Here is a 13,264-nt window from a genome sequence, read left to right on the forward strand (position 1 = left end):
ATATTTAAGAAAATTAATTAACTATTTTTGGCTCTTCTGTAGATTGCCAATGTGAAAATTAACATCAACAGCAAAATTGGTTAAAAAAGAGTAGAAATTAATATACCAAAATACTGGAAAACTTATTTTCATTTTGAGAACAAAGTAATTAATACCATCATGTCAGGAGACGCTAAAAAAGTTGAAACAAACAGCTTTACTTACAGATTAGCTGCCCAAGCAACAGTTCAAGAGAGTCATCAGTGAGTAGCCAGGTGCTCACTGTTAGAGCAGCAGATATTTCTGTTGTCTGTTGCTATTTATGTAGGATAAAATTTTTTCATTGCATGGTTGGTGCACAAATTAACATAGGAAAAGTAGAAAACTATGTAGCTGAAGTGTCCAGAAAATATTTTAACTTCTCATAATATAATGCATAGTGGAACACGTTCAATAACTTGCTAGAAAATTAAACTATCCTTATTGATTATGTAAGTACTAAATTTCAATTAATATGAGCAAAACTTTAAAAAATTTTAAAACTCTTAACTTTGTTCACGGAAACATCACTCTCACAGCTGTTAAGATATGAATACACAACTGTAGGCTTCCACTGCAGAAGGAAGATGGCCTTTTAGATTTAAACATAAGATCTGAATTACTACCAAATTCATTTAAAATTGAGTTTTGCTTTAGCATTTTTGTTCTGGTATATACCACCATCCAATAGGATAATTCTGAAATGTGCTCTTGAATGCAAACAACATTCATTATGAGTTAAGGTCGATAGCAGATTGTTTCCATCCCAAAAACCAACACATTCCAAAATCCTGCCAAATCCTGTTCATGGAGTATACAGAAACAACCAGAACAGAGAAGTAAATTTCTATCAACTTAATATCACCTGTTTCTTCAAAAACTGCACAGCAAAATTCTACAAACATAACATCAATCAGTTATAACAATTCATATTTGGGACGGGAAGCCTTGAAGATGGTTGAAACCAAGAACCATAGGAGAATGGTAAAAGGAGATTTGTCATTTTCATTTGGAAACTCCTTTGTTTCAGGTAGTGGCCCCATGTAGAACATGCTGCTAGTCACTGAAAGGTAATAGTGAACAGCATGGTGTCCACACTTATATTCAAATACTGCACCACAATTTGGCCGTTCATGGCAGTCTAGGAATAAAAGTGGACTTAGGGACTTAAAGAAAAACTGCTAAGTGTACTGCCAAATAATTTCATTTCAGAGAATGATATGACAGAATTGTCATCTCTTGAGGACAGTACGTCAGAGCGGGGGGCAGTTCATAATCCAAACCAAAAACTTATGAAGCAGTACAATTCCTTTACTAACAGACAGCAAGAAGGCTGAAGTAAATATTTAAACAAAATAATATCAATAATCGAATTACTATGGCAAATGCTGCTTTTCACAGCTACATGCTTAGTTTCAAAAATCAGAGGAAGAAGTATACACGACTACACAATCTGAAAAAAGGTGTCTAATTTAAATAACACAGATTTTCATGCTACAGAAGAGCATTACAAAGCTCTAGTCTAACCTATTCAGTGCAGGCTGCTGAACATTCATGCAGACAGCTGGACTAAGTCCAACAGCTTCTGACTTAGATAAAACACAACCACAAAATCCTTGTCTGATTGTACACAAAAAGACATTCATTACAGAAAGAATAAAAGAAATAGCACAAAACAAACAACATTTAAGCACAGAGTAGCTGTTACAAGTTTATTTTCAGGAAACATGAAGAACATGCACAGCAAATTTCTTACCATATGATGGAGATTCTCGGCCATCCTCTCTATCAGTTTCTTTTTCTTTTTTTCTTCTGTGGTGCTTGTGCCCACGATGTCTATGCCGCCGACGGCCTGACTTTCCAAGTGGGACATGAACTCCAATATACACAGCTCTGTGGCCTTTTCAAGTAAGTTTAAAAGGATACAAGCAAACAAAAAATTACCTACTGCCCAAATTTAGTATCTAAAGACAAGAAGCTTAAGAAATAGAAATCCAAAACCACTTGACAAAACTACCTTTAGTAAACTAACATGACCATTTCCTTTCTGTCCTTCCAGGGTGTCAAGGAACCAGTACTAGACTCATTTCTCTGATAAACTAGGTCATATTCTTATTCAGTTTAAGAATTCAGTTGTGAAACACATAATTCAGAAGTACAAGCTTTACCTGTAACACTGAAAGAAGCTACTTGATAAACACAAGGCCAAGGCAGAGAAATTACATTACAGTCTTCTTCTTTTGCAGGGATTCCTAACAGGACAGTTGTAAGAATGGCAAAATAATCTCCTGGTTCAGCTTATTAATGTCATCAAGAAATTATCCTCCATTTAGAGTCTGCAAGTAGTTTTCTGCCCTTGAAAGAGCTGCTAATATTTCTTCAAGTGGCAAATAACACATCAAGGTGAAACTCACATTAAATCACACCATTAATTTAGTATCAGGAATATAAAGGGAACTTGTTTTGAAATGTCCAACACTTCAAGTAACTTCCAGAGATGTTGGGATGGGGTTTTTTTCCTGTTCTAGAATGTTTTAGAAAATTTAGGAGCACATCTACAAATTAATACATACTGCTCTTTCAGGCATGTACTTTCAACATCTTGCTTTTCCTTTGACCTTTCACATCAAGACAATACTAGCATCAACATCTTAGCAAAAGATATCAATCAACTGATTGTTATGAAAATATTACTACCATGTCTCCTGTATTGAAGATAGCATATACAATAGGCTTTTCAATTCCTATTTAAACAAACAATTACAGGAAGAGACAAATTAACTCTAACACTAAATACTCTGTTTCATAGTGTTGAAGAGTTATTACAGAAGCCTGACAATAACCAAAGGAAAAGGAAGTGGTCTTCCAGCTCTTAGACAGATGCAAATTCAGCAAATTTACATTATGCAGGCAAGCCCTAGAAATTGTGACTACACATATATGAATACATATGTGTGTGCCTAGCACACATACACTAGATTAAGATATTGAAAATTCCTGGTGGTTAGAGAGTTCCAAAGAAATAAAAAGATGTCAAGCTTATTTCCCAAAAAAAGAATACCTAAGCCCAAAAAGATACTTCTTTACAGAAGTTTTGTTACAGTGCTACATTGACTAAAAATACAAACAAAAATCATTATTAACACATGTAAGTTCAACATTTAATTAATTTGGTCAAATATTCCTTTTCACATAACAAGACCCAATTCTTGACACACTTCCAACACTAGTTTAATTAGAGTTGACTGACTGGCACTATGACCAAATCTGAAATTAAGCATATCAAAAGCTATTTGTTTCCATGTAAGAGTGGAAAAGAGATTAATTTCTTGAAGCACTCATCAGCCCTATTTATAGAGGGAGACTTGTCTTTTGTGAGTTTCTTACAACAACAATAGCTAGCCCCTGCCCAGCAACCTAACCTCTGACCTCCAAGACTGCTATGCATAATGCAATTCCCAGAGAAATTAATGCCAATGTGACACCTATAAATCACTGCACTTGGTATAGAATATGATCAGGGGACACCATTAACAATGGCCATGTTGCTAACGCCATCATGATACAATAAACTTATGGATAGGGAAAGTAAAAGTATGAGGTTCAAAAATAACTGCATTACTCACCACATCCTACTCAAAGCTCCAACTGAGTGAGCCACCACTCACTGCAAATGCTGTTACTATGCCTGTTAGAGTTTGTTTTATTTCATATATTCAATTAGCAAGTATCAAACTACAGTTTATATATACACTTGAACATTTCTATTTGTTGCCAAAGTATTGAATTCTTTGCACAAACTATTTCTTCCTAGAATAGAAACTCTAGCATACTTCTAGAGAGCATTTTATATAACTGCTTGCTTTAGTATTGTTAATAAGACTGTTTTAACCATGTATTTTGACTACTTCACTACAAAAAAACAAAAACCACAAAACAAAGCACACAAAAACAAACAAAAAACAAACAAACAAACAAAACAAAACAAAACAAAACAAAAGACCACCAACCTTACAGGAATCTGAAATTGTTCAGGATTTTACTCCCTGAGAAATATGGACTTCCACATTTTGTTCTCCTGCTGTTTCCACTAATTTGAGACAAAAATCCCTCCCAGATTTTCCAAGGACCTCCATCTTAAACAATAAACCTTGCTATTGCAAAAATTGGCATTTGTAATAGCGTGACCATTTCCATAGTCAAAGACCACGTTGTTGCATGGAGGAGGGGTGGAACAAGCAAATGAGGAGTCTATCTCCTTTTATATAATTCCAATGAGACAGAATTTATTTTTTCCAGTAGAGAAGTTTGGAGGAGAGCAGATATGCTGCTGAGACACAGGTAACAGCTATGGAAAACTGAGCTCAAGAAAGCAACAGACAGGAGGTGTTTTTAAACAACCTGTGTCCATAGCAAGTGACTTTTACTATCAGAGAACCACAGAATCATGTTGAGGTGCATCAGAGCTGCCTCAAGCAGACCAAGTAGGCACTGCCAAGCAAGTAAATCAGACAGCCAGTCTAGTAACCTGTAACATTTGATATTGCTGTTCAACTCCAAAAGGAAGAATTAAAGGAAGCACCTTCTTGCTACCTGAACAAAGGAGGGTGTCACAGAGACAGGGAACAGTCCAGCCATGGGTTATTATCCTGCCCTTCAGCCCACACTGCCCAGAAGGGACTACTGTGAGACTATTTCCTCACATAGACACGGTCTTGCAGGCAAATGTAAGCCAAGAATACCTTCCCTAAACCACTTCTGCATATGCAAAGTGTTCAGATATCTGTAATGGTATTTTGTGACTAATATGAAATGTCAATAAACAAAAGATTTTCAGATTTCCAATATAATTCTATCAGAATAACTTGAAAAAAATAAACCTGATGTTGACAAAACTTCTGAAATATTTTTCAGAGCAGGCAGTGCAGGTGGCAGTACAATAAAACCAAGAAAAATTTGCCTACAGCAAACAAAAGCTTATGAGTGCCCCTGACTGTTCCTTAGGAAAAGGACCTTCATTCTGGTATCACAAACAGTCACAGACATTTTAACTACTTTCTAGAAAATCTAAAACTACTGCTGTTGAGTATACTGCCATGATTATCCAAAACATTTTACAGGCATATGCAGCACCAAAGGTGGGACAAAACTACATAATAAAAATTGGACAAGCTTAACTTTGAATCTAACTCAACAAAGCAAAGCATTGAAAAGCCCTCTAAAAAATGGATAGCTGCACTGAGTAGGTGTGTTTGCTTAAGCTTCACTATTCAGATAGGAGTAATTATATTTGTAGATGGACAGATAAAGATTTACTTTCAAATTTATGAGGAAAAGCAAAATGAAACTAAAATATGGCCCTTTTTTTCCTTCATTCTCAATGAATTGGGTAAAACAACTTATGATATCCTTCAGCCTGGCCAAAAACCTAAACCTAAACAAAATAAAAAAACAGACCTTCAAGAAAGGCAATTAATATAAAATTAACATCAGTGAAAGCAACAGAAAGAAATTTTACTTGAAAAAGGCTGGGATTCAAGTTTCTAGCATTGGGTGTTATTTTTAAAGGGGACACAACCTTTACTTGAATACTGTGTTTAAAAGTTCAAAAGGTACATAATGTGACCTTCAAAGCTTTATTCACGTAAATGTCTGTAGCAGAGTACCACTTTCAAACAAAGCTTCTTACAGAATTACTATAAACCAATAATCAATAGAATTAGTAGACTGCCCAATACTAAATTTAGTAATACAAAGCTCAAGAGATGATTGCTCATTTTAATCCAACATGACTTTATCCAAGCTTAGCTGTTCAAATCCACTGAGAGTATTTACTGCTTAAGGCCTTTATCGATATGAAACAAACTTATATGTTAGGAACTTGAAACATGTCTCCATCACATGGCTGATCTCCAATCACATGGTTGGTCTCACTCCAAAAGTCAGTTTGGGTAAAGTCCTACACCATTTACAGAAAAGAAAATGCTCTATGTTTCTGCATTTCTCCCCAGAGCTCCTATGAAAATGGTAACAGGAGACTTCTGAAGTCTGAGAGAGATCAACAAAAATGCCCTGATGTCACTAGGCTTTAAGTACAATTCCACACAGAACCTTCTCTTATCTTTGGCTAGATGCCTTTTAAGCTTCATAGAAAGGAGGATATTGTTCTCCATCTTAAAGAAAAGCAAAGAATACCAAGTTTATATCTGTGTGGATTCTCAAATCCTGTTACTTAGAAATTTGAATTAAGAGCAATCATATATTAATGATGGATGTGGAGGTGAGCGACCTGGTCCATCTTGCTCAAAGTAGAGCCAACTTCAAAGCTGAAGCCATGGTTTTAATCAGTTTAGTTAAGATGAAAGCCATTCTTTTAGTATTTTTAAGGATATATCTTCTACAGCCTATCTAGGAAACCTATACCAACCTACAGCAACACACTAGCTGAAAAAAAAAAAAAAAAAAAAAAAAGAAATCCTAATATCCAACTATCACCTCCAATATAGTGCCTTATCTGTGATCCTCCTCACCCTTTCACAAGGTACCACTGTGACCCCATCTTCTCAATAAGCTCTCAAGTCTGCTGAAGACTAAAACATTTTTGACAAGAATTACTGTTTTTCCTGAAAATCTTCAAATAATAATCTGAAGATGGATAATTTATTTTATACAGAAGCCTTTTTTAATCAAATAATGCCATAATCTATCTCATCCTAGTATGGAGTGTTCCAGTATGGAAAAACTGGAGTATCTGCAGGAGAGATCCTAATCCATTTCTTAAGATCATGGAACAGGGAAGAAATCCAGCTGTTTGATGTCTTAACTCACATCTCCAAATGCATTACCCTAGTAGGAAAGATCTGGAACACAGCATCTCGTTCCTTGGTATTAATTTCCCTTACATCACAGAGAGTACTTGTATGCACAAAAACAAGCTCAATGCAATCTACGAGCACAACTTCTTGTGACCTTTTCTGTCACAAGACTGCTCTGAAGGAGAAAGTAGGTGGATGGAAGAAGTAAGAGTGAGAACAAAAGTGTCTTTTCTTGCACTTAAAATTTTCACAGCTCATAGGACTTCTCCGAATATTCTTGGCTCTGGTAAAACTTAAGGAACAAGAACAATGCCTCTACACACACACACACACATTCCCTCTTACTTACAATGAAAAATCACTCAAGTCACTAATTCACAAGAAATACTTCTGCTATGCTAGTTTTCAAATTAAAAATAATGTCCTCTTTTTGAATGATGCAATTAAATGCACAAAATAATATTGATAGTGAAGTTCCTGACATAAGAAAGACACTAAATATTTCAGAATAAACAGCATTTTTCACTTATTTTATAAGCTTCTCATGCACATTCCCAAGAAAGAGTCATTATTTTCTATGGAATTAATGTATCAAAAGTGAATATAAAATAATTTAATATAATCTTGGTCTTCCACATGTGAATTGACTACTAAGAAATCCTTAATTAAAAAGGGTTCTTCTTGTTAAAGGAACTATTTAACAAAAGCTATCTCTTGCTCTCAGAATTAAACATTTGAGATAAAATTTTCTAACCAAACCTGTAGAAAGAAGTCAAGAAAATTCTGTCAAGGGACAGCAGCATACCATGACTAGAACCCAAAATTCTCCACAGTACAGAGTATTTTAGAATCCATTACACATCCTGGGCTGCACTCTGAAACCTCCTGCTGCTTCTAGCAATTAGGTCTATCTGAGAATACACTCTTTATACCTGAACTGATAAAACTGAGAAGCACAATCCCAAGTCATAGTTAGCATAGCATAGGGTAAAGCAGTGCAGAGAGAGTGCTCACTAAATGACAAAGACTGGCATATTATGGTGACAAAAACAGTATATGCCAGATTTCTCATTACACTCAGAAGTAATTTTTTCTGATTTAAAACCAAATGATTTCATACTGGCAGTCATAGAGAAAAATGAACTGAATACTTCCATTAGACACAATCAATGATATTCAAGAAGGCATTATCAGCCTTCCTGGCATGCAGGTAGGAGCAGCAGTAGGAAAAGCTTAGTGCTGGGTGGCAGTGCCACACAGGGATTCTAGCACAGATTTCCACCTGTGGCTCACTGCCAGCACTGATCTTCCTCGCCTGGGAAAGGAGCCAGCCCTTGGTACCCACGGGAGGGAGGACAAGCTGTCCTGCACTGCACTGGGCCCCACGCTTTATCTGAGCTCAGGACCCCTGGCCCAGCCTGTGTGCAGCAGAGCTCAGGAAAAAGGATACACATACAAGGTCATTCCAAAGATTTTTTTTTTCTGATACAGGAGAGAAAACCCAGAAACAAGCAATTCAAGCAGAAGTCCCACCAACATTCAAGACCAGCCCTCTGCCCACTAAACACAACATAAAACACAGAATGGTTTGGGTTGCAACAGATCTTAAAGATCATCACTTCCCATCACCCTGGTAAAGACACAAGGCTTCCACATTCAAAACACTGCTCTTGCAAAGTATTTCATAAGAAACTTTTGAAATGAAAATTTTCTGACTTCATCAATGAGTGATAAATACATTGTCACTACAAATTTGATCACACCCCTCTCTTGTACAAGTGCTTAAATGGATTGATTTGCCAAATACATGTATTGATACTTTAAGATACGAAAAAAATTACAAAAGGAATCTTGCTTCATAGAAGGGTTATCCATTCCAGAGAAAGACTCAAAGTCTTTGCCTTTTTAATTTCTTATCTTGTAAATTATAAAAAGGTAAATCTCACACCCTAAAACCTTAAACTGCTATGAAACACTATCTTTCAGTGAACTGCAAATAGAGAAATCATCCATTCAGAAATAGGTGTCATATTCAACAAGGCACAAGTTCCACTTTCTGGAACAACTTTTTAAGAGATTAAAAAAAGGCAAAGGTTATGAAATGTCATCAAGAAGTCATGGACTGCTGAATCAAGCAGTCTCTTCTGTCTCATCTCAATTTTTTTTTATTTGAGTGATATGGGACTATCAAGTTTACTGCAAGTTGCAAGTTTTCGTTCGTGCTGTTTGGTAGAACTTCAGTTTTATGACCATATTACTTTAATCATAATTTTATGTGTGTTTCAGATTATAAAACTATTAAAGTTAGGAGTTAACTGTCTTTTTATAAAATTTCTGATGCAGTCGGAACAAAAACATTATATATTGTTCTCTTAAATAAAACACGTTTGAAAAAAACAGTTTATGTCAAACACTCTTAAAAAGCTTCAAATTGCAAAACACTTGTATAGCAAATTTTCTACTTGAATGCACAATATCCACCTAAGGGGAGAAAAAAATACAATATTATTTGATTACTTGTCCTTGTCAATGAAAATTAAGTGAAAAGCACAGTTCTTTTCTTAAATAAAAGGTAAGACTCATCAAGGTGTAAGAAATAATAGGGTCACTTAAAATGTAAACATTACTTACACCTGCCACAGGATAATGTGAGAGTAAATAGCTATTAAACCATCTTAAGTCTTGAAAGCTAGTGCTTGGATTTATGCCACAGAAAACTAGCCTACCAAGACACACATTCCTGACCTCAAGATTGTTTCTGGAACGAAACCTCAGCTATGTGTAAACTCCTTATCTTTGCTATGCCTGCTACGAGTAACAGAATGTATCCCTTTTCCCTTAAACTATGTCTAGTAAATGTATCCTCAAATCACAGCTGAAAAGTAGCCACACATTTTAAAAGATGCAGACTGGCAGTATCAATCAGACAACTTAACCCAAGTGAAAGAAAGTTTTCCTTAAACATCATTTAACAGAAAAATACCTTTTACAGTATCACATTAAATACCTCTGACATTAATATTCTTGCCTTACTTCCCACTCCTGGCTTACTTACTTTGCTATTACTCTCATTCACTGTAGCTCAAAGAGCCTGGCATCAAGTTAAGAACATTAGGTGCTCTTAAAAAGGTTATTTTAAGATGTTATTCCCCTTTCTAGCTGTTCTGTAAACTGACATTTGTTAATTCAAAATAAGGCCTTACAGCTTCAGCAAATTGCAGTACCCTTATTTAGTACACACAGTCTGCCCACAATTGCAGTTTACCATCTCTAACCATTCCTCTTTTATGGGAAGAGTGTTACGAAACAAGCAGCCTGTGCCTAACCTTTCTAACCTAAACACTGTCACTCCAGACAGGTACCACACTCTGCCAGCCACCATAAATAGAATGCAGAGCTTGAGAAGCTCCAAGTCCAAGATCTATTTTTCCCTTTAGCATTTGTTTCTCTTTCCATTAATATTTCATCACAAAATTTCCAGAAAATACAAGTATTCAATACTGACAACACCATGGAATCTTCCCTTTAGTATTAATAGCAAAATTATGCCTTCTACTGTATCAAACCTATCAACATTAGTTTGCACATGCTTTAAAGAGATTAAGTATCACCTCTCTATGAGGGTTTTTAAAAGGTGTGATGCTTCACAACAGAGCTAAACTCAACTCACTGCTTGCTGACCCTCCTTGAAAAAACATCAATGTACACTTCTGTAAAGGTTCAAAATTCCTAGAACTCCTTTCCAAGTCACCAGAAACACATACTGAAAGACTAGACTGAAATAATGTCTTAAAACACTTCCAATGCCCAATGCTTTAGGTATAGGGCTTACCAAGTCTACAAGAAAAAGTTTGTGTCAGAAATTAATAATCATACTAGTTGAAATTGTTTTATTGCTTGCAGTCAACAACTCTATTTCTCTCCTTGTATGATTTTAATATCAGAATGAAAAACAAAACCTAAAAATTCCACATATTTACTTTCATCATAGCTTATAAATAATGAACTCTTAAACAGAGCCGCAAGTTCACATAAATTTATCCTCTAAAACACCCTGAATTTTAAAAATCTCTGAGAAGGTAGCTATATGAGTTGAACAATCACACTTACATATCTTTTTCTCTTCCACAAAGGAAAGAAAAAACATTTTGTTCTTACTTTGTAACAGTTTTCACTTTCATCAAACTATATGCTGCCCCTCCCTTGCCCCATTCTACCAACAAAAAATTTATTTTTTACAAAATAAACAAGATACTAAAAAATATATGTGGACACAAAGAATAATTCCTATTTATGTGAGAAAATCTCTGCCTGTATACAGCTTCATGTATGCGACAATCCTACTGGAAAACATTTTTCTTGTCCGATACTTCTTATTAGTTATTTGTTAAACCTCTGGATAGCCAGCCCCCTCTTGCACTGAGACACAAACTGGGCCCCTCCAAAATGAGTGAGGGAGTGAAAGAACAGATAAGGCTGCATGGCTAAAAGTAAGGTGAGGACAGTGAGATCTCAACTCCTCCTTTCAAAAGTGCTTACATTGCCTCAATTGTTCATGGGACAGCAGTCTGCATTTCACCTTAATTTACTCTTTGGCTGTGGGTAAGACAGGGATATTTTCCATAACAGTCATGCAAGTGCTTAAATTGCCTCAAGCAGCCTGAGCCCCCTGCCTTCCTACCCAGTATCTTGATTAACTGCAGTGGTGTAGGAGCTGAAGCACTCCTACAAGAATGTGCTCTGAAAGAGACTGGGGAAGTGATCTGGCTTCACATTCCCATGTCATTCTTTGTGGCCGAGGCATTACAGCTGCTAAGGCTGCTGCTTCAAATACTGCTCCAGCTGGATGCCTGCTTCCCCTTAACCCCTGCCTCCCTGCTAAACATACACACACTTCTTCTGAGTCATCTGTCGAGAAAAGCAGAGAAATAAATTAAGGAGGAGACACCTTAAATCTGCACTCAAGATTCAACTGCAGAAACTGCCAAGCCAATGGTTTCCCTACAGCAGAGCCTCATTTAAATCAGCATTTTCACAGCCTCCATTGCTGCATCTCTCAGCCTCACATCTACACTTCCTTCCTCTGCTCAGCTCTGGCACTGTGTGCATCTGTGTGGCATTTCGGGTGCTCAACAGCTGAGATCTTGACCATCTTCCTTTGTCAGACTTAAATTTTCCAATGGCTTAACACAGCTGGGCTTCTGGTTTGGTCAGACCAATGAAAGTGTTAGCACAAGACAGAAAACAGGAACACAATTAAGAGAACAGAGCAAGAGTATGACTGCAATAGCAGCAAATAACTTAAATCACTTTAAACTGTGACTCTCCTGTTAGACCACAGTAGAAGAAAAACATGACAGCAACCTAAATTAACTTTTCTTAGTCAGAAATTGCTGCCATTATGGTTTTCCAGTGTGCTGAAGCAGTACGAGTCAGTAGAACTCAGTGAATCTATTGCCTTCTAGCATTCTGCAGATGTTAATTAAGCTTCAGAGCATTCCATGTGAAAGGCAAATAATGAAGATTTTAACATTGTATGTCCCTAGTCTTTTCCTCGTTCATTAATGGCATCCATGAATCCTAATCCCAAACCAATTTGTTTTCAAGTAAGGAAAAAAGTAATGCCTGAGATGAAATATCTAATCTTCCATTCTGCTATATGAAACTGAATCACTGCTATTTTTATTGTTAAATGTGGAATCCCAAGTCAAATAATGAAGACTACCATAATACTTTACTGATAGCAGATTGTGGAACATGTAGTTTACTATGGAACCAGAAGGACAGCTACATATCTGTTCAGACCCAGTATTTGAAGTGCATGATCACAATCACAAGAATACTTAACTTTCAGAAAAGAAAACAAACATCTCCCTCATGACCCCTATTTCCTGACTTTTAATTCTGCAGAACGTGACATCATTCATGCTGGAAAATTACTTAACAACAAGAATAATTTTTTTTGAAACCTAAGTCTAAGTAGCAAGCTTTCCTTGGAACGCTTCAATTCTAAAATTTATTTAAAATTAAAACAGTGGACACTTACTAGCATGCACAAAGACAAAAAACAGGGCGGGTCACCTCTGCCCTTCACCAGTTTTACTCACAGAATTTCATGAAGCCATAAAATTTTGACTCCCTTTATCAAGGAAAAGTCATCTTTTCTCCCTAGGCAAAAAATGCATGTTAAGCAAACAGAAAACCACCACAAACTTACTTTCTAGCTCTTCTTTCTCAAAATTTGTATTGATAGTAGAGCTAATTTTGCCCATATCCACAACAGCTTCTTCATCATGACCCTGAAAAAACAAGACACAATTTTAAGTTAAAACTAAATAAAACTGGTTTTTTTCCTAAATTCCTAAATATATTCTGAAAGAGTATGTCATCACTGAAAACCTACCCGTCCAATTTTTCATGAAAGCATTACT

The 13,264-nt window shown here is 36.1% G+C and overlaps 1 protein-coding gene across 15 annotated transcripts in view; it reads right to left on the reverse strand.

Moving 5' to 3' along the window:
* SLC4A7 (solute carrier family 4 member 7) overlaps positions 1-13,264 on the reverse strand; it is a 91,211-nt gene that overhangs the window by 43,822 nt on the left and 34,125 nt on the right. For all 15 annotated transcript variants that reach the window (XM_079301427.1, XM_079301425.1, XM_079301430.1 and 12 more), the window contains exons 2-3: positions 13,051-13,132; positions 1,775-1,918 (exon numbers count right to left, since the gene is read on the reverse strand). In XM_079301427.1, coding sequence (XP_079157553.1) covers positions 1,775-1,918; positions 13,051-13,132 — 226 coding nt within the window. The remainder of the gene's footprint in view (positions 1-1,774; positions 1,919-13,050; positions 13,133-13,264) is intronic.

This window comes from Erithacus rubecula (genome assembly GCF_903797595.1).
Source record: "Erithacus rubecula genome assembly, chromosome: 3".
Lineage (NCBI taxonomy): Eukaryota > Metazoa > Chordata > Aves > Passeriformes > Muscicapidae > Erithacus > Erithacus rubecula.